The following is a 20,520-nucleotide window of genomic DNA, read 5'->3' on the forward strand; positions in this document are numbered from 1 at the left end:
CCCCCAATAATTCTGGATCCCAATATTACAACTACAAGGGAGCTTTCTCCATTGTGCTGCTGGCAGTTGTGGATGCCCGGTACCTGTTTAGGGTTGTTGATATTGGTGCATTCGGTCGGAACAGTGATGGAGGGACCCTGGCTGCATCTGCATTTGGAGAGGCCCTCAGGGAAGCCAGGCTGGATCTCCCAGAAGACATGCTCATTCCTGGTGCTGAACACCTGGGGACAATGCCCCATGTCTTTGTGGGAGATGAGGCATTCCCCCTCAGGTAATTTGGTAAACTAATTAATAGGAAGTGATGGATGAATAGATGGTTGATTGATTGATTGATTCTGGACAGCACTGTTTTAAACTACACAGTTTAAGTGTGTATCTTGTATCTTTTGTTATCACCATTATTTTGTGTAGGAGGAATTTGCTTAAGCCCTATCCTGGCAAAAACCTCTCCCTTCGTAGGAGAATATTTAACTACCGCCTCTCACGTGCAAGAAGAGTAGTGGAAAACGCCTTTGGTATCCTGACTGCACAGTGGAGGATCTACCAAAGAGTGATTGGGGTGAGCCCTGAAATTGTAGATGCCATTGTTAAAGCAACAGTGGTTCTACACAACCTTCAAAGATGGAACACCCCAGTAGAACCTCCTGGCTCATCAGAAGATGCCCCAGCTCTGCAACCTGCAAGGAGGGTGGGCACTAATAATGCCACACAGGAAGCCATTGCTAGCCGGGAGGCCTTCACCACCTACTTCTGCTCGGCTGCTGGCGCGATGCCCTGGGACCCCGAGGCCTGATGTCAATGCAACCCACACCTGCTGCTGTGCTTATTACCAATAAAAGGCTCTTTAAGAGCCACTTCCTTATTCATAAAAAAGCATTTTTTTATTTGCATTCAATGATATCTACCCATCCAAGTAAGTATGTAAAGTATAGGTTATATTGAACTCTAACCTTAAGTCATTCCTTCAAATACCACAAAGACTATATAGTTATTAACTCATGTAACATTTATTTAATGTTCTGTAACAGTCTGGATAGTGCTATTGTTTAATAACAGATCAGCTTGAATAAATGAGATTTCATCCTTCACATCTTTAACACTCCAGATCCAAAACAACACTCAAGGTAAGAACAGAAGAGGTGGCTTTGGTGCATATTTAAAAAAAAAAAAACTAAACACACCATGTACTACATAGACAGTACAGTACATATTGTTTCTCAAGTATAAAAAAAATCATCCTGAAAACTCAGCCCTGTGTAAAGTAGTCGGGATATCAAGTTTCACCTGACTTCTTTTTTCTCCTGTTAGATTCCGAAGGCGAGGAGCCAGGCTCAGGAGAAAGAGCTCTTCCTCATCCATAGTTTGCTGGATGGCAGACATTATACTGCTCTCAAAACTGTCCAGTTGTCCCTGGTCTTGCCTCCTCCTTCTCTTTCCAGTGCTCTGTGGAGCCCGAGATGTGGATTGACCGCCTATTGACATTCCTGCGCTAGACTGATGAGAGGACTGGGACTGCAACAGGGACTGGGATGGAGGCAAGGACTGGATGAAGGACTGGGTTGTGGGTGGACCCCCCATTTCCACTTCTGGGGTAGCCTGCAGAGTGAACTGGCATGGGGGATCAGACTGTGACAAAGACTGGGATGAGGACTGACAGGGGGGCTTGGACAATGTTGATGACAGGGACTGGGAAAAGGTTTGGGGTGTGGGCTCATGAAGGGACTGGGAAAGGGTTTGGTGTGGGGCTCAGACACTGATGGGGGTTCAGACACTGATGGGGGCTCGGACATGGATGGGGGCTCGGACATGGATGGGGGCTCTGACATTGATGGAGGCTTTGACAGTGATGGAGGCTCGGACAGTGACATGTTGGAACTTGTAGCTCTTTCTCTAACATGAAGCTCCAAGAAGCTCATGACTGTGAAATAACACCAGCGACTTTTCTCTTCTGCACCAGCTCCACTCTTCTTCTCCCTGAGGAGCCTCCTTTCTTTTAAATATCTGTCCCGCAGTGCTTTCCAGGCTGCCTTACATTTCCCCACATCTAACAAATAAAAAAAATAAAAAATAATAATAAATGTTGTGTATATATACCAATAAAATGATAAGTATGAACACTATGTCTCACTTTATTATTACAGTAACATCTTAATACAATATCAGATAATTGCAATTTATTGAATTTATTCATTTTAGCCAAAATATATCATTAACAGCATCAAGTGTTGCTATCAAGTGCAGTATAGTGTACAATGTCGTGGTGAATCTTGCTAAAATGACATAGGAGCTCATGTGTTTGGTTTAAGCCATAGAGTGTATCATCAGTATTAAAATAAACACCGGATTAATTTTGTATTTAATTATTATTATTATTATTATTATTATTATTATTATTATTATTATTATTATTATTGTTATTATTATTAATATTATTATATTTAAGCTATTTATGTTATATTACATTGTAAATTGCAACCAGTTACTTTTTGTTTTTATATTGTGTTGTATAGGCTATAGTATGCCACTTTGGATACAGCTCAGAACCTATAAACATATACTCAGTAATCATATACAGTAGTATTAAAGCATAGGTTAATAAACATAAGCTTTTCATTTGGACTGTGCAATGAATGTTAAGAACAAAATATAGCATATGGTTTAAAAATTGTTGTCACAAAGCAGCTTTACAGAAAAATGGGCTCTGGTTCTGATACTGGCAGTTAGCTAGTGGACCACACTGACCACCAAATTTAGTAACTCTAGCCAAAAATATCTGGATAACCAAATAAAGAGGAGATGTGCTGCCATATAAGATCCTTTCTCCTGGTATCTCTGTATGTATGCAGGGACGTGTTGTACAGCTCAGGGAATTCGCTAACAGTTAAAATCAGTCGCTCGCCCATGCTTTTTGCTTGTTTGGACTACAAAATGTACCTGGTCGCGTGAGTTCACGTCACGCGTTCTCACCGCGGTACCGCTTGCCGCGAGGTCAAAGTTGAACCATGTTGAACTTTGCCCGCGGTAAGCGGTAGCGCGGTGGAGGCGTGGTTATGGGCGGGGAAACGCGCCGCTTTCCGCTCTGCTCCGCGGCAGCGACGCACCGCTCTACCGCTCTAGACACTATTGAATCCTATGGGGGTCAGCGTACCGCGCCGCTCCTACCGCGTGCAGTGTGTAAGCACCTTAAGGCGCGTAATTTAAGATTTAAAACCAAAATATTTCTGATTAAAACTAAAATGTATTTTCTGTCCTGTATTTTTCCTTTAAACGAATTTTGGGTTAAAAAAATAAATACAATTTGCTGTAACTTTGTCTGGAGTACGACAAGAGACGTTACTAAAGGAGAAATTATTTTCTTGGTGGTCTAGGTGCAGTAGATTTGGGTATCAAAACAAAAATCGCTGCATGTAAAATAATCGAAAGTGGCATCCATAGGCAAGCTGAATGGGTGGGTAATATCTCTAATTGGGGAAAAAAGCTTTCTCATAATCTGTAAAATATTGTACTTTAATTTTTATAAATAAACATAAATCTTTAAATATTAATTGGATATCGGAAATCGGATTAAAACATTTTTAGTAAAAACCTCTCTGAAAAATTAAGAGACTAATAAATTGGCTGATCTCAGAAGGCTGCCAGTTAGGTCGGTTGTAAAGTGGAGTTTTTGTTGTTGTTGTAAAAACAGTAAAATGCCCAATGCCTCAATGTCAAGAGGATGAAACTCTAGAACACTTTCTTGTGGTGTGTTATAGATCTAAAGATGTGTGGGAAAAATTACAAACAATTAGCATCTCTATTAATTTTAAATCTGTAGCCTATGGGATATTTCAAAACATACTCTTAACATCAGAAAGACATCACTTGGTTGGTCACATGTTTTGCAAAAAGTAAACTGTGGAAAACTCGCTGCAGAATGACAATTGACCAGCAATTCGTGTCCAGTGATTGTGTTTTTAAACATATTATTTCAGAATTAAAAAGGAGAAGGACATTGGACTGTCAAAATAATAAAAGCAATGCATGGGACTTTTTACAATTTTAGGAAGTAAGTATATTTAGTATTTTTATTTGTTGATTTTTTGTATTATTGTGTGATTTATGTAAATGTTTATATATTATCATGTAATGTTTTTCTATGTATGCAATGAATATTAATGATCAATAAAGTTTCTCTTTAAAAACAAAAAAAGCAAAGTGCTCTAACGCAGGCGACGCACGACGTCAACAGCAGCACAGCACAACCACAACTGGCCAGCGTCCATCAGAGCGACGAACAGAGCAGAAAGCAGAGTAAAAAAAAACCAATGTGAACGCACCTTAAGAGAGTTGATAAATGAGTGAGAAGCGTGCAATTAAATTGTTTTCTATTAATTTTTCATACTTTTAGTGAATTAAATAAGGAGGAATGAAAATCAATAAGTGGACTTTTACTCATTGCAAACATTAAAACGTTAAATTCTCAAATATCATATTATTGATATTTATGTAAAAACTAAACTTAAACCTGCTGAATATTTTTTTTAAAAAGCTGTAAAATTTGTGCCAAAACTCCAGCCAATCAGATATTTTTAGGGGTGATTCCTGTCCAGTCGTTATTTAGCATTTTTCAACACTTTTTCCCTTCAAAAATGCAGCCAGTAGAGCACTTGAGTGCATTATGTCACTAGAGTGCCTCACAGCCTCAGCATTAAGCTGCTGATTGGCTCCCTCTAGTGGATTTATCATGACGTCACACCCAAACTCAACCTGTTTCTAATCCAGACTGAAGATCCTGACAGGATTATGAAACTCTGAGCAAATACTGGATTTTCAGAGCTCAGTTTAGTGAATATGTTTCTCTCAGTTTTCTGAATGGAACAGTTGATGTCTTCAGTTCATCTATGAGAGAGAATCAAACTGCTGCTGCTGATCAGTGTGAGAAACAGTGGATAAAACACTCATTAGAAATGTTGAGAGATGCATGTACTGTACTTTCAGAACTGTGCATGGAATATACACATATAAACATACATAAAGAAGTTATACTCAGATTATATTGTAATCTCATAAATGTAGTCGTGTATGAGAGAATAAGATCAGCTTTAATAAAGAGCAGGAGAGCTCTGCTGTTTTCACACCTTCAGCTCAGACAGCTATATACAGGAAACTGTACATTGTTGATGACACTTGGGCACTCCCTTTATTGTAGTTAAAGTAGCCGAGAGGTGCAGCACTGCTGTAGTGTTTCTACAGAGACGCAGTAATTCAGTGTTTCAGTCTTTTAGAGATTAGACATGTCTCTGAGTGTTTATGATGATGTGATTGGATCTGAGGAGATGAACAGAGGAGATAAAGTGGAGATGGTGGAGGATATCTACGAGAGTGCAGATGCTGTTAGAGGTCATGACCCCAACACAGAGATGGAGGACACCAACACAATGAGGATCCTGAAGACACAACAAGCAGGTACCATTACTAATTACTGATTACTGATAAGTGTACTTGACAGCAGTTACACATGTATGGTAGTGGTCTAAGAGTGTGTGATGCTGGAGGAAGTGTATCGGACACCAGTGTTACTGCTTGGTTAAGAAAAGCCTACAAAAGAAAAGTTTCCAACCAAGAGGCCTTCTTAGGTCAGAAGCCAGTGAAATGTGGGTGTTAGAAAGTAAGACTCTATTAACTTGTTAAATTATATACTTTAGCATTGTTTATTTTGTACTGTATGGGGATAAGCATGCACCCCTTCAGACCTGATAAACAGGAAGTAGTAGAGAGAGACACAAACACAGAGACTCACTAAACTCAAATGTACGTTTATTGCATTAAGTTAAGTTGCCCTCCACCACACCCAAATAAACTTACAGGGCTAAACCACCTGATTTTAGGTGACTCAAATTTGGAAAAGGCTAAAAAATGTAAGGGGTTGTTTGGGAGGGGTACTGGGTGATGTATGGGTTTAGAGACAGGGCAGGAGGAAGAGCTGATTGGCAGAGCTGCAGCAGTTTGCCTCTGATAGCGGTGAGATGCAGGGGGTGGAATTATTGATTGACTGATCTGCACATTATGATGTATCTGTGTACCAAAGTATGCTGACACATCATCCTCACCTATAGCACAGTTGAACCTGAGAGGGCGCTGCAGTGAAAATGAAATAGTCCTAGCTTATACTGTGTATCAGGAAAGTGAGTACACTCCTCACATTTCTGCAGATATTTAAATATATCTTTTAATGGGACAACACTGACAAAAGGACTCTTTGAAACAATGAAAAATAGTCTGTGGGTAGCTTATATAACAGTGTTAATTTATACTTCCTTCAAAATAACTCAATATACAGCCATTCTATAGCAAGTCTAAAGTACCGGCAACACAAGTGAGTACACCCCTAAGAGACTACACCAGAAATGTCCAAATTTAGCACTAATTGTCATTTTCCCTCCAAAAAATCATTCGACTCATTAGTGTTACTAGGTCTCAGGTGTGCACAGGGAGCAGGTGTGTTCAATTTGGTAATACAGCTCTCACACTCTCTCATACTGGTCACTGAAAGTTTCAACATGGCACCTCATGGCAAAGAACTCTCTGAGGATCTTAAAAGACAAATTGTTGCACTAAAGATGGCCAAGGCTAACCTGAAGCTGAGCTGCAGCCCAGTGGCCAAAATCATCCAGCATTTTAAAAGAGCAAGGTCCACTCAGAACAGACCTCGCGTTGGTCATCCAAAGAAGCGTCATGTCCTAATGTTGTCGTCTTTGAAAGATAGGTGTAGGAGTGCTGTCAGCTTTGCTGCAGAGATTGAAGAAGTGGGGGTTCAGCCTGTCAGTGCTCAGATCTTATGCTGCACAGTACATCAAATTGGTTGTCACCCCAGAAGAAAACCTCTTCTGAAGTCTGTACAGAAGAAAGCTTGCAAACAGTTTGCTGAATACATGTCAACAAAGGACATGAATTACTGGAACCATATCCTGTGGTCGGATGAGACCAAGATTAATTCATTTGGTTGGTCAAATGGTCTCAAGCATGTGTGGCTGCAATCAAGTAAGGAGTACAAAAATAAGTATCTCAAGCCTACAGTCAAGCATGGTGGTGGGAATGCCATGGTCTGGGGCTGCATGAGTGCAGCGGTTGTTGGGGAGTTACATTTCATTGAGAGACACATGCACTCCAATATGTGCTGTGAAATCTCTCGCTTTTCCCTGTTGCACTACCCTCTTCTAAGATTTCAGTCTGGTGTCTGGTCTCTGGAGCTGAAAGCTAGAGGCAAATGTGATGAGGTAATGAATGTCCTGTCCTGGTCCACTCTCCTGTGATTACTGGGATGCGGCCACATGTTCACAGGGGCTGTTGGGGGGCAGAAAAATGGTTGCACATGTGGCCAATGGCATTGTGCAGGCACTTGGGGCAGCAGTTGTTGCCCTTCAAACAGCCCTATCTCCACCAAGACTGATGGTGCTGCAGGGCCGCAAGACCTGGCTGACTGCAGATGGTCTGGGTCTGCTGTGTGTTCTCCTGCTGACTACAATCACAGTGCTGTGGATCCAGTTCAACCACCTGACTGTCCCCCATGTTCTCAGTGCTGTCTCCATCCAGGGTTGTTTCAAGGCATTTGGATGCCCCAAGCAAAAACATAACAGAATTAAACCTTCTGCAGTTTGCAAATTAGACAGACACACCTAATGGTTTGAAGAAAGTGAACAGCTGTTATATAATGCCCTTAATTATCAGAGGTTATTCCTACCTTCCATTTGGTGGAAAGATTATCACGGTAGAATAGCTAGCATAGCAGAAAAGACATGCCACCTTTATTAAAACCAAAGGAATCCTTTTTTTTCTGGATTTTTCTGGACTGAAACTCTGCTTCCTGGTTGCTGAGGGTTCATATTTTGTTGGTTGCAGGAATCACAAACCTGGCTGTAAGGGTCCCGCTTGAGGGGGATTCTGATAAAAGTCTCGTTGAACTTTCATTTATTGACCATCACAGAAATTAACTCTCCTGCTGTCCTTTTTTCACCCTCCTCCATCTTTACTTTCTGAAACAGACTATTGGTAGTAAGCCGTCTATCACAAAACCTGGAGCTATCAGCCAACAGCATTTGATGATGAGGGAGATGACCCTGACCCCGCCACTAAACTGTCAAACCCCCCCTTTTCTACACTTAGACGCGAAACTTTCACTGGAGCAAAAGGAGCAGCCCCAGGCAATGCACATAATGTAAAGGACAGCTGTAAATTCAAGATGAAAAAAAAAACACTTGAAAAGGAGTAAAATGAAGTTCGAAATAACTTTTGACACTGATGTGATGCCATACTTGTCCCTCCTCCAGTTCTATCCATCCCTTGTCCTTTCCAGACTCCCCTCACCTCGACGTGACACTGTGGACTGAAGAATGTTAAATATCTGCATACAGTTTCAGAAAGTGAATGTTGTTTTCGTCCATCTGCACTACTATCAGACTTCATCTGAACTCCCATAATTAATTTCACCTTGCCATGAGCACACTGATCAGTGTTCAGCTTTACAACTTATACAAGTGTGGGTGTACCTAAGCTCTTCCCTGAGGCAACCCTTCATTATCAATTTACATATTGCTGTCCCATGACTTTTGTCAACTCAGTGTACTTATTATTTCTATGAGTAAAGTTCTTGTATCTGTGTTTCCTCATAGAGAGTCGCTCTGCAGGAAGCAGACGCTACAGACTGGCTGCAGTGGGTCTGGGTCTGCTGTGTGTTCTCCTGCTGACTGCCATCACAGTGCTGTGGATCCAGTTCAACCACCTGACTGCAGAGAGAGACCAGTTACAGACCAGTTACACCAACCTGACTGCAGAGAGAGACCAGTTACAGACCAGTAACACCAACCTGACTGCAGAGAGAGACCAGTTACAGACCAGTAACACCAACCTGACTGCAGAGAGAGACCAGTTACAGGCAGAGAGAGATGATCTCCCGAGAAGGTGTTCTGAACTGGGTTAGTAATTCTTACACTTCTTAATCACTTTATTAGGAACACCAGTCTAACAGTTTTATCTTCCAAACTTCCAAATTTTTATCAGTGTTGTTTGCACTGAAACCATAACCGTACATCACTACCGTAAAATGTTCCATTAAATCTGTATCTTACCTGTAAAGTCTGAAATGTACGTTCTTTCAGGTTAACTCACACGTTTGTGTCTCATTTCTTTCTGGCAGCTCTGTTTCACATCTGTCAGAGTCGTAATCATATAAACCAGAGAAAAGAGTTAAAAAGTATTTTACTGTGAAGAGCATCAAGACATCTTGACCTAGAAGTGACCACAGGTGTTTTCTCATAATGCATTGCTTTTGTGTTTCATCCATAGATAAAGCAGTTAGAGACGGGTGGATCTACTTCAGCTCCAGTCTTTACTACGTCTCTACTGAGAGGAAGAACTGGACTGAGAGCAGAAACGACTGCAGAAAGAGAGGATCAGACCTGGTGATCATCAACAGCAGAGAAGAACAGGTGAGAGAGAGAGAGAGAGAGAGAGAGAGAGAGAGAGAGAGGGGGGGGTCTACATTGTTTAAATATTTCTGTTAGTGAAATATCTGTGCAATAATCATAGAAATCTGTGGAACAGTTCTGGTTCTTATGGAATAGTCTAAAATGCTGAAATCATCGTGTGTGTGTGTGTGTGTGTGAGAGACGTCTGGGTTGTTGGAAATGTGTAAACAGTTATTGTACTTCAACAGGTCTTCATTAACACATTGAGAAAAGGTCAGTGGGTTTGGATTGGTCTGAGTGACGGTGAAACAGAGGGGGTCTGGAAATGGGTGGACGGATCAGAACTGATCACTGGGTAAGAGACTCCTGAACTGAACTCTGATCATGATGCAGTTACTGACTCTCACTCCTCACTGCTCTGATAAACACTCTGATACTCTCCTTCTCTCTGATAGGTTCTGGAGACTTGGACAACCCAATAATCACGGAAATGAGGACTGTGTTTTTTACGGCTTTTTGTCTGATCCTGTGAAGAACTGGGCTGATTATCCCTGTAATCAGCAGTTGATTTGGATCTGTGAAAAGAGAATATAAAGAGTCTGTATTGTAATGTAATGCATTAATGTATGCATTCAGTTACTTTAAACTGCTGACACAGACGTGCAAAGGCACACACTCTAAGTGCACAACAACAGAACTTGTAGATTTAGAAAAATGTATTCTAAATTTTACCCAATTTTTTTAAACAATCACTAGGCAGTCAACACACTCAGAAAACAGCACCAGCTCTTATACATCAGCCAAGAAACAGCTGTGCTGACACACACACAGCCAACTGGCCTCGCTCTGACTCCGGCTGCTGCTGATGATGCAGCTACTGAATGTAAATGCACTCTTTAGCGCTCTGCTTTAGTTTAAACCCTTTAAACCTGTATAACTTCCAACAACAAGTAAATTAGCATCCAATTATACACAAGCTAATTAACAGGGGGCACACACATTTAGCACAGAAGCAGCACAAACCATTCACCCTCTAATCTGTATTTAATTCCACAATATTTTACTGTTAATTATTTTTTTACAATAAATTACTCCTTTATTTTTTCAGACCTGTCCAGAGACACCACAAATATTAATAAAATATTTTAATCTGTAATTTTACTGCAGACTGTAAATCACTGATCAGCCTCACAGCCTCAGATGCAGAATTTAAGCTGCTGATTGGCTCCCTCTAGTGGGTTAATCATGACGTCACACCCAAACTCAACCTGTTTCTAATCCTGACTGAAGATCCTGACAGGATTATGAAACTCTGAGCAAATACTGATCATAACTGTGGATTTCTTTAATGATTTAGCTCAGATTAGGGTGACCAGATTTGGGTTTCTGAAAAGGAGGACACCTTTTTTTTTTTTTTTTTGGTATTTTCTGAATTTCTCTAATATAACAGTTCAGTTCTAATTCTTCAGCTTAAAGGTACTTCCTCCTTTAAACAGCTATAACATGCATTTGTATCAGGCTACAAACAGGGCTGCTTTATGAATTCATGCAATGCAACTATGTCTTAAAAGCATTTGACACTGTTTTACTCCTATTCAGTGTGGGCATACCTTTTGCTAATATTACTTTTAAATTTTTTACACTTTACTTTACTAACGTTACTACCTGTTTATGTGCTACACATTCCTGCTCAGTCTGTCCCTCGGTTTCTCTGTCACAAGCCTGCTCTCTTGGTCTGATGCTCAACACTGAAAGTACCACCCAGAGAAAAGGTGTAGAACCATTGGACACACACGTGCTTTCGCTTGTAAACACTAGGGGGTAGAATGGCAAGCCCACGCTTTCTTCTTCACACACACAATGCAAAGTAGATAGATTTGAGGAGAAGGGCGTGACTAATTTGCGATACAGAGAAACCTGGGATGGAGTGGAATGGAACGGCGTGGCAATTCTAATCACAATGCACTGTACAGTGGGCAGTCAAACAAAATCCTGGACGATTTTGAAATCCCCCCCCGGAACATTTTTGTAGGTCTCAAAAGTAGGACATGTCCGGGAAAAAGAGGACATCTGGTCACCCTAGCTTAGACCAGTATATAAAACTCTATATAGTATATATAGTACAGTATGTATATAATTCTAGTTTAATATTATTTACACTTGTGGTGAAAATTGTTGATAGACAGAATAAAATCAAACCTCTGAGTCGTATGTCGAAATGAGTAACAAGCTTTATTGAGAGTTAGATACACAGAGATACAAAGGTCTGTGATTCCCAGCTCTGAGCTCTGTGAGCTGAGTAGCAGTTTTTTTTATATCTTCCCTCAGCATCCTTTCATGGTTACAAACATGAATCAGCATTCAGAGATATATCATAGACTTCCCTTATATTGCAATCGCACTCAACACATTTACTATTTCTACCGCAACACATAGTTTGAGTTCAACAACAACTGTTTTCCTGTCTAAGAAAAGGGCCTAGGCTGTCTGCCACTACTCTCACTTCCTCTTTCCACAGAGAGGAAGCTGTCATCTTCTTAATTCACCTGTAACAGCTGGTACTGAGCAGTGAGTGAACGTGTAAGTATTGCTGAAATGCAGTTAAAAATACAAGGAACCAAGCACATAGTAGCTTCTTTGGATTAATCCTGGGTCCCGATGGGTGACAATCCGGGCGATGAGGCTTAGAGGCTTGAAAGCTTCTATACCATTGGGGCAGCTGTCCTGTTAGCAAATATTCTTGGGAAAAATTCAACATATGTTCTAGCCCCGGATTCAGTTCACAGTCTGACCTATTCTGTATCAGTGGAACAGCTGTGGTGTTATCTAGGTGGGGGTGGGTGGGAATCCATGGGATAGCAATGAATGAGACACCAAGCAGTGTTTGTCTGGGTGGACGGCGTTTGCCGTCACCACTGTCACCTTGCAGGCCTTGTTCCCTTGGCACTGTTTTTCAGCGGCCTCCCAGGCTCCTAGCGAGGAACCCAGGCAGGCAAGAAGTATGATGATCCGCATGCTGGAGTTGTTTCTTAGGGAGTGATCCAGGCCATACAGATTTGCCTAGAATCCCTGGTTTCCACACCTCGGGGCAGGTAACCTTAGCCTTTTCTTGACCCTTCGTTATTTGGAGTGCGAGCACGCCCTATTGCACTCGTCCTACACCTGTCAGGCTTGAGGATACCTTAAACGAGTGTGGTCCCTATACTAGGTTGCTTGGAGTGTGTGGTGAACGCAAGTGCCTCTTCCCTCTGTCTTTACCGCCGTGTGGGTGGTTAGGAGGACTTGGTGTGGTCCTTCACCAGCACCCAGCTCCCCTGGCGGGATCTCGTGGAAAGCCTGGTCGGCTCCTTCCGGAAGTGCTGCTTCCACCTGTTTAGACACAAAAGAGAGTGTGTCGTGGAGATCGACAAAATGTGTTACAAGTGGGTGGTCAAGGAGGTGATTATCGAGGGGCGGGGGCCCTATCTCTACATTTGGTGGTCTGCCAAAAACAATCTCAAGAGCGCTCAGGCATGTTCTGGCTTGGATTTTGGTCCTGCTCTACCTCAAAACCAAAGGCAATACCTTAACCCAATTTAACCCAGTTTGTCGTGCCACTTTAGCTTGAGATTCGTTAAGGCAGACCCCATCTTGGGATAGTTTCCTGTAGGAAAAGCTTGGCTACTGCTACTCCATTCTGTGTACCTGTAGGGAAAGCTTCAATCCATTTGCTGAACATACACCTGCAAGACCAAGAGAAACTTTTTTTCCTATCAGCTGGTGTAAGCTCTATGAAGTTTATCTGCCAGTGTTGAACTGGTTCTGTGGGTGGGGGGTGTCCCACTGGTATGTCAGACCGTGGTTTGGTCTGTCTGTGTGTGTTTTGGGCAGAAATTAGGCAGGATGAACAAAAAATTTGAGTGAGATTATAGATTTTAGAAATATTTTGAGTGAGATTATAGATTCCAGGTGCATAAGCCTTTGATAGCCGGGTTTTGTTACTGGGAAGATTGGTGTTCGGATTGGTGAATCTGGGCATGGCACTATGACCCCTGCCTCAAGGAGAGCTGGAAACACGGGTCCAATGCCTTCGATTGCCTCAGGTTTTAAAGGATACTGAGCTTGTCTAGTCCTATAGGAAGACTTTGGTGAAATAGACACTGGTTCACAATCTTTTATTAGACCCACATCATGCTTGCTAGTGGCCCACCGCTGAGGAGGAAGTGAAACTAGGTCTTGTTCCTCTTCTTCTGTTGGTGAGGCTGCCTGCATGAGTGGAGCTGGCCAAAAAAGCTCCACAGTGGGCTCTGCCCTCAAATGGTAATTAAAGGGGTGCCTCCATGTTCTGGTGGAGGCCCTGTACTGCATGTCAGGGCACTCCGTGTTCACCCAATCTTTAGCCCTGGCCACCCGTTAAGCCCATGGACCAAGATCCTTCCATGGGACGGTGCATCTACTTCTGGCCAGGGAGATCATTTGACATACTAGTCGGTTGTCTTTCCGGAGCCCTGGGCCTGATCTTGGCAGTTCCAAGCAAAATGTTCATATTTTCCACAGGTGTAGCATCGGTTAGTCCAGTCTTCTCCTTCTTCGAAGACTTGTTGCTGCTGCTGGCTTGGCTGGGAAGCTGGCCAATTGCCAGCAAATCTATCTCTCCCAGTGCCTCTGCCACTGCCTTGACCCCTCCTTGCTCTACCATCGTCAACATGTTGTAATCCAACATGTCTGCCCGCATTTCGTTCAAGGTTGGGCGACAAGACATGACATAAAGTCCTCAAGTTCACTTAACTTTCTTTCTCCGAATTGTTGGGTCGGATTGGCCAGAGGCTGCATCCATAATGTCATTATCAGTCCAGTACCGATGTACAAGCAGAGGTCCTTCAGTTCCTGCCAACTCCACCATAGGGAAAGCTCTGCTGACCTGGGCTGCTTTAATAGCCTTGGGACGGAACCTCTTATTGCCTCCAGTTTTTTCCATTCCAGTCACCTGGATGTTCAGAACCATGCATGGAAATATAAACACATGTAAACATACATAAAGAAATTTTATTCAGATTATTTGGTAATCTCATAAATGTAGTAGTGTATGAGAGATTAAGATCAGCTTCACCTTCAGCTCAGACAGGAAACTGTATATATTTGATGGCACTTGGGCACTTCCTTTTATTAAAACCACTTTTGTAGTTAAAGTAGGTGAGCGGTGCAGCACTGCTGTAGTGTTTCTACAGAGACGCAGTAATTCAGTGTTTCAGTCTTTTAGAGATTAGACATGTCTCTGAGTGTTTATGATGATGTAGTTGGATTTGAGGAGCTGAACAGAGCAGATCGAGACGAGATAACGGTGGTTATATATGAGAGTTCAGACGCTATCAGAGGCTTCGACCCTGACACTGAGGTGGAGGACGCCAACATGATGAGGATCCTGAAGAGACAAAAAGCAGGTACCATTACTAATTGAATTTTGTATAATAGTAAAAGACTGAGCTGTACTCTATAGAATCTCTCTCTCTCTCTCTCTCTCTCTCTCTCTCTATATATATATATATATATATATATATATATATATATATATATATATATATATATGCACTTATTACTATGCCATACCATATGTCTGTCTTTGTTAAAGAGCATAATATAAATTATTTAAGCATGAAAGCACGTATTTGTAATGTGTCACAGCGTCCTGAATCATTACTACATCTCTGCTGTTTGTAAAAAAAAAAAAAAAAAAAAAACGTGTGAAAATTTGGTAGAGTTGTGATTATTATAGACCGTTTCGATGAGGGAAAACACTAGCAAAGCTACTGCACATGTCTGTTCCTTCGATGCTTGCGGTGGAGCTGTTTTCAAATATTCAGCTGTCAAAATGACGAACGCATATTTCGCAAATCTCCAGAACACAGAGCAAACACGCTATGGTCAGAAATGAATAATTAATGATCAAACCTCTTCTCCTGATCATTTTGATAAGGATTGAAGAGGGAAGTGACCTACCCAGATGTGTATCACTACCTTGCTGAAACGGAGTGTGTTTACACCAGGGAGGCAGTGAAAGCGTACCGCACTTTGGACGCATATAATTACCTTCTTAGTGGAAAAGTTGGGAATATTTGTTCCTATAGAAGAAAAGGCATCACTAGAGTGTATGGTGAAGTTGTAGCAAGTCAAACGCTATCCAACACGCACTCTGCATGGTTTGTAGCTCAGAAGGAGGGAGAAGTTGTGAGCGGACACTGTAACTGCATGGCAGGTTAGCAGTGTGAAAAACGAAAGCACGCGTATTTACTATGGAGAACCAAAAAGGACATAAGTATAAATAAATAAATGCAATAAATGTAGAAATAAATAAATGAATTAATAAATATATAAATGTTGAAATAAATAAATATATACATAAATAAATGCACGTATAAATAATTGTATAGGTAAATAAATAAATGAATAAATATGTGGAAATGTGGAAATAAATGAATAAATAAATGTAGAAATGTTAAAATAAATGAATGAAAAAATAAATAATTGTATAGGTAAATAAATAAATGAATAAATAAATAAATGTTGAAATAAAAAAATACATGCATAAATAATTGTATACAATTATTTATGCATGTATTTTTTTATTTCAACATTTATTTATTTATTCATTTATTTAATTATATATTTATTTATATGTGCATTTATTTATTTATACTTATGTAATTTTTGGTCCTCCATAGTTTACTTGTTTGAAGAACAATTTGAAAATCTGCTTCTTAATGACCTGATTTTCAATGTTTGTGACTCTCAGATTAGGTGAAGTTTGCAGTCATGTTGCAGCAGTTATTGTGGCTGTGGAACAGTGTGTAAGGGAAGGTTTAAATTAAATTACGTCCACTGTTTTGAACGCTGTTTACCGCTAAACGGAGGTGTCCCAGGAACAGCTACGTCACTTCCTACGCTCATGAATATTCATCTGAAACGGTCTATAGGTTTATTAAACTCCTTCCTCAGTGTAAATAAATCCACAGGGGGGCGCATGGTTGCCGACTCTAAAATGGCGGCCACGCTGACACACCAGCTCCAATAGACCAATAGACGACCACCTTTCGACACGCCCACAACTCCGAGCTGCAGAGACCCACGTCTCAACAACAGGACAGATAAATTAATATTTTAACCAGGAGATGGCAGCTACGTCCCATTTCTCAAACTACACACCTTCTCTTTTATTGCACTACTGATATTGTATGAAATACAGATACACTATAGCAGTGGTTCCCAACCTATGGGTCGCCAAAGATTCACGGAGGGTCGCGAAGACCTCTTGATTTTGAGGGGTTTAATTTTAATACCATATATAGCCCATGTTGAATAAATGACAAAGCATTTAATTATAAAATTATTAAATAATTAAATATATGCATAGAAGCAACAAAATTTAAGTGCTACATTAAACATTTATTCTGTTTTTGAACGAAGACTAATAGTTGTATAAGACGACGCTGCCGGTTTCGTCTATGGCAGAAGCATTTCTGCTTTCTGACTCCGGTCAGCAGGCAGTATGGCTTTCTATACGCGATGTCTTCAGGATTTAAAAAAATAACAATAAAATAATAATAAATATTCAGCACATCATTCAAGCTTCCACCGCAGCACCCAGGAGTAATCCAGAGAAGAGCTTCAAGATCGAGTCTGTGAATCTTCGCGCTGAATAACGCCGCGCACTGCAGCATTTCAGGCCGCTGGAGCTCCATACGATGTTATTATTATTATGTATTATTATTATAGTTATTATTATTCATTCCTCATGTAAAAAAAAAAAATAAAAACATTGTATGAAACTCCGCTGGTGGTGGGAAATGCTGCAGCATGTGGATGCCTATTGGTCTAATAATAAACGTTGTTTTTAATTTGTGTATTTTCTAATTCTCTCTTTTAAATAACATTTTTTAAAGTCTATTTTCTAATTCCCCCTTTCAAATAATATTTTTAGTTTTAAGTGCATTTTATAATTCTCCTTTTCAAATAATATTTTTCGTTTTAAACGCATTTTCTAATTCTCCCTTCAAATAATATAATTCGTTTTATGTGTTTTTTATAATTCACCCTTTCAAATAATATATATTTTTTGTTTTAAGTGCATTTTATAATCCTCCCTTTCAAATAATGTTTTTAGTTTTAAGTGTATTTTAAATTTTTCCGTTTCAAATAATATATTTATATTTTTAATGGTGTTCCAGTGCTTCGTACTTGTTTGCTAAAGCATCTGTCACTGGAGTAATGCAGTAATCATAATCTGGCGCTATATGCACTCCATCTCCGAGTCGGAGAAATAAAATGATAACTAAAATGAGTTTTCGCAGGAAACAGAGCGTACCACGTGACTCCCTCTCGTGCGGGCGCTGTTGCATTGTGACTTACTGAGTAGGCCTGAGGGAGGGAAAGATGGCTACGCCACAGGTAGGAGAGACAGAGGAGGAATGTGTCAAAAAGAAAAGGTCAAAGAGGGGGTACCAAGAAAGTTTTATAGAGTATGGATTCATAGAAGCAATGGATAAAGTTCGAGCTGAATGTATATTTTGCCGTGACAAACTAGCGAACGAAAGTTTGAAGCCATGCAAGTTAAAGCGACACCAGACCACAAAACATCCGGAGACGGTGGGAAAACCGAAGGAGTTTTTTCTAAGAAAAAAAGAGCTTCTTGTTGCTAACAGGCCACAGAACATTAAAGACAGCTTGTTGAGGGCTGGCAGCGACCACAGGCAGGCAACGATTGCATCTTTTGAATGTTCTCTCCTAATTGCCAAAGACAAAAAGCCACACACCATTGGCGAGACACTGATTAAACCTGCGTGCATTAAAATGGCCGAGAGAATGTGTGGACCTCAGGTGGCTAACAAATTTAAGATTGTTCCACTGTCCAACAACACAGTGAAAGACAGAATCGACAGAATGGCAGGGAACGTCGAGAACACACTAGTCGAAAAACTGAAGACCAGTCCCTTTTCCATCCAGCTGGATGAAATCACCACTGTGGCCGAGGAAGCAATCCTCATTGTTTACGCACAATACATCGAGGGGACCGAGGTAAAACAGGACATTCTTATGTCTGTCAATCTGAAATCCACCCCAAGAGGAGAGGATATTTTCAGTGCAGTTGACACGTACATCACAAGCCACAACATACCCTACAAAAATATAGTGGCATGCTGCACTGATGGAGCTGCCTCAATGATGGGGAAAAATAAGGGCTTCAATAGCCGTTTGAAAGAGAAGGCCCCGCACTGCTTGGTGTTTCACTGCATGGTACACAGGCACGCACTGGCAGGCAAACATCTCTGCGAAGACCTGAACGAAACATTAAAGACTGTGGTCAAAATAGTGAACTTTATAAAAGCTTGTCCGGTCAACAGAAGAATCTTTGCACAGCTGTGTGAGGACGAGACGCACCAGACACTCCTACTTCACACCGAAGTTCGCTGGCTTTCCCGGGGGAAAGTGCTGACGCGATTCATGGAACTGAAAGACCAAATACAGGAATTCTTGGCCGTTCACAACCAGAAATTAGCAGACGAAATGAAAGACGAGTTTCTAATCAAGACTGCATATCTTGCTGATATATTCAGTCTGTACAACGAGGCGAACAAACGTATGCAGGGCGCAGACGGAACCGTCATTGAGTGCAAAGAAACAGTGGATGCGTTTGTGCGCAAAGTGGAGTTCAGAAGAAATAAACTGAAAAAGGGGGACCTACAACATTTTCCTTTGTTACTACAACAATCAGACGGGGTGTTACCTGATGCTTTGACGACACAATTCGCCTGCCACATGGATCGACTTCAAGAAGAGATGCACTCTCGCTTTTCGGATATTCATGAACTTGTCTCAAAAGACGCATGGGTGATGGACCCATTTCTCGCAAAGGAAGATGATGTGGAGCACCTCCAGGCAGAGGATGAGCTCATGGATATAAAGTCCAATTCCGTCTGCAAGCGGTTCTATGATGAGCATGGATTCAAGCAGTTTTGTTTGGCAAAAGGACCAGGTGTCGCTCCTAGGCTTGCTAATCATGCGATCACCAGATTAATCTTGCCATTCGCCACAACGTACCTGTCAGAGACGGCTTTCAGCGCTCTGGTCACCATCAAAACAAAGGCACGCAACAGACTGGATGTGCACAGCGACTTTCGTTTGGCTGTTACCAAAGTCACGCCAGACATCGAATCACTGGCTAAAGAAATACAGTGGCAGAGCTCTCATTAAAAGCTAGGTTGCCTGGCTTAGGTTGTGTTTACAGTCAAATGAAAACGAGATAAAAAAAAAAAAAAAACTGAAATTGGTAATATCATACGTTCCTCATTTTTTGTGTTGTTGCCTGGGTTAAGTTGTGTTTACAACAGTCAAATAACAAGGAGATAAAAAAAACAGTGAAATTAATACTGTGGTAATATTACAAATTATTAGGCCTACTCAGTTTGTGTTGTTGCCTGCCGAAGTGTTTCCAATAGGTAAATGAATAGGTGAAGAAGGAAAAACAGTGAAATTCTGTTTTTCTGATAATATTTTTATTTTATTTATTTTTATTTTATTTTATAAGTTATTCCTCATTTTCTTTGTTGTTGCTTCTTTCATATGGAAGTAGGCCTATATTACTTTTGAAGAGACATGTGTTTTACAAATAGCCTATTTTCTTAAGTTTATGTAAAAGCCTAATTTCAAAGTTTTTCTTATTGGTCTGTATTGTTTGAGCAGGCAATGTTATAATGAAGTTCATTTTAGGGTGAATTATTGAAATGTATTAAAGTAATAAATGTAAAAGACGTAAGTGTATAAATTTTTTTTTTTTTGGGGGGGGGGGGGGGGGTCCCTGAAGAAAAAGGTTGGGAACCACTGTTGTAGAGAATATCAGTAAATCACAGGTTCTTGGGAAGTTCTCAGTAAACTCAGGTATCTCATACTGATAAAAGTGTACTTGACAGCAGTGACACATGTATGGTAGTGGAGTAAGAATGTGTATGTGTGTGTATGTGTGTGTGTGTGTGTGGTGCTGAAACATGTGTATCAGACACCAGTATCAGTGTCAGTGCATGGTTAAGAAAAGCCTACAAAAGAAAGA

At 40.8% G+C, this 20,520-nt stretch overlaps 2 protein-coding genes across 2 annotated transcripts; both read left to right on the plus strand.

The window, feature by feature from the left end:
- The first annotated feature begins 5,215 nt into the window (after positions 1–5,215).
- On the plus strand, positions 5,216–10,037 carry LOC103028431 (CD209 antigen-like protein C). Its single transcript, XM_049472687.1, has 5 exons — positions 5,216–5,445; positions 8,649–8,951; positions 9,322–9,464; positions 9,692–9,798; positions 9,899–10,037. The coding sequence occupies exons 1-5, from the start codon at positions 5,274–5,276 to the stop codon at positions 10,035–10,037; spliced, it is 864 nt and encodes a 287-aa protein (XP_049328644.1). The 5' UTR covers positions 5,216–5,273.
- A 4,654-nt stretch (positions 10,038–14,691) lies between these two features.
- On the plus strand, positions 14,692–19,667 carry LOC125787874 (protein ZBED8-like). The gene is made up of 2 exons (XM_049472688.1): positions 14,692–14,863; positions 18,214–19,667. The coding sequence occupies exons 1-2, from the start codon at positions 14,692–14,694 to the stop codon at positions 19,665–19,667; spliced, it is 1,626 nt and encodes a 541-aa protein (XP_049328645.1).
- The last annotated feature ends 853 nt before the right edge of the window (positions 19,668–20,520 follow it).

The sequence above is a fragment of the Astyanax mexicanus genome, chromosome 25, assembly GCF_023375975.1.
Source record: "Astyanax mexicanus isolate ESR-SI-001 chromosome 25, AstMex3_surface, whole genome shotgun sequence".
In the NCBI taxonomy this organism is placed as follows: domain Eukaryota; kingdom Metazoa; phylum Chordata; class Actinopteri; order Characiformes; family Acestrorhamphidae; genus Astyanax; species Astyanax mexicanus.

Bases quoted from the DNA above. Each gene is read 5' to 3' on its own strand.
- LOC103028431 (XM_049472687.1), top strand. From the start codon at position 5,274: ATGTCTCTGAGTGTTTATGATGATGTGATTGGATCTGAGGAGATGAAC. The intron at 5,446-8,648 runs GTACCATTACTA...GTTTCCTCATAG, and splicing joins CCTGAAGACACAACAAGCAG to AGAGTCGCTCTGCAGGAAGC. The intron at 9,465-9,691 runs GTGAGAGAGAGA...GTACTTCAACAG, and splicing joins TCAACAGCAGAGAAGAACAG to GTCTTCATTAACACATTGAG.
- LOC125787874 (XM_049472688.1), top strand. From the start codon at position 14,692: ATGTCTCTGAGTGTTTATGATGATGTAGTTGGATTTGAGGAGCTGAAC. The intron at 14,864-18,213 runs GTACCATTACTA...TAATTGCCAAAG, and splicing joins CCTGAAGAGACAAAAAGCAG to ACAAAAAGCCACACACCATT.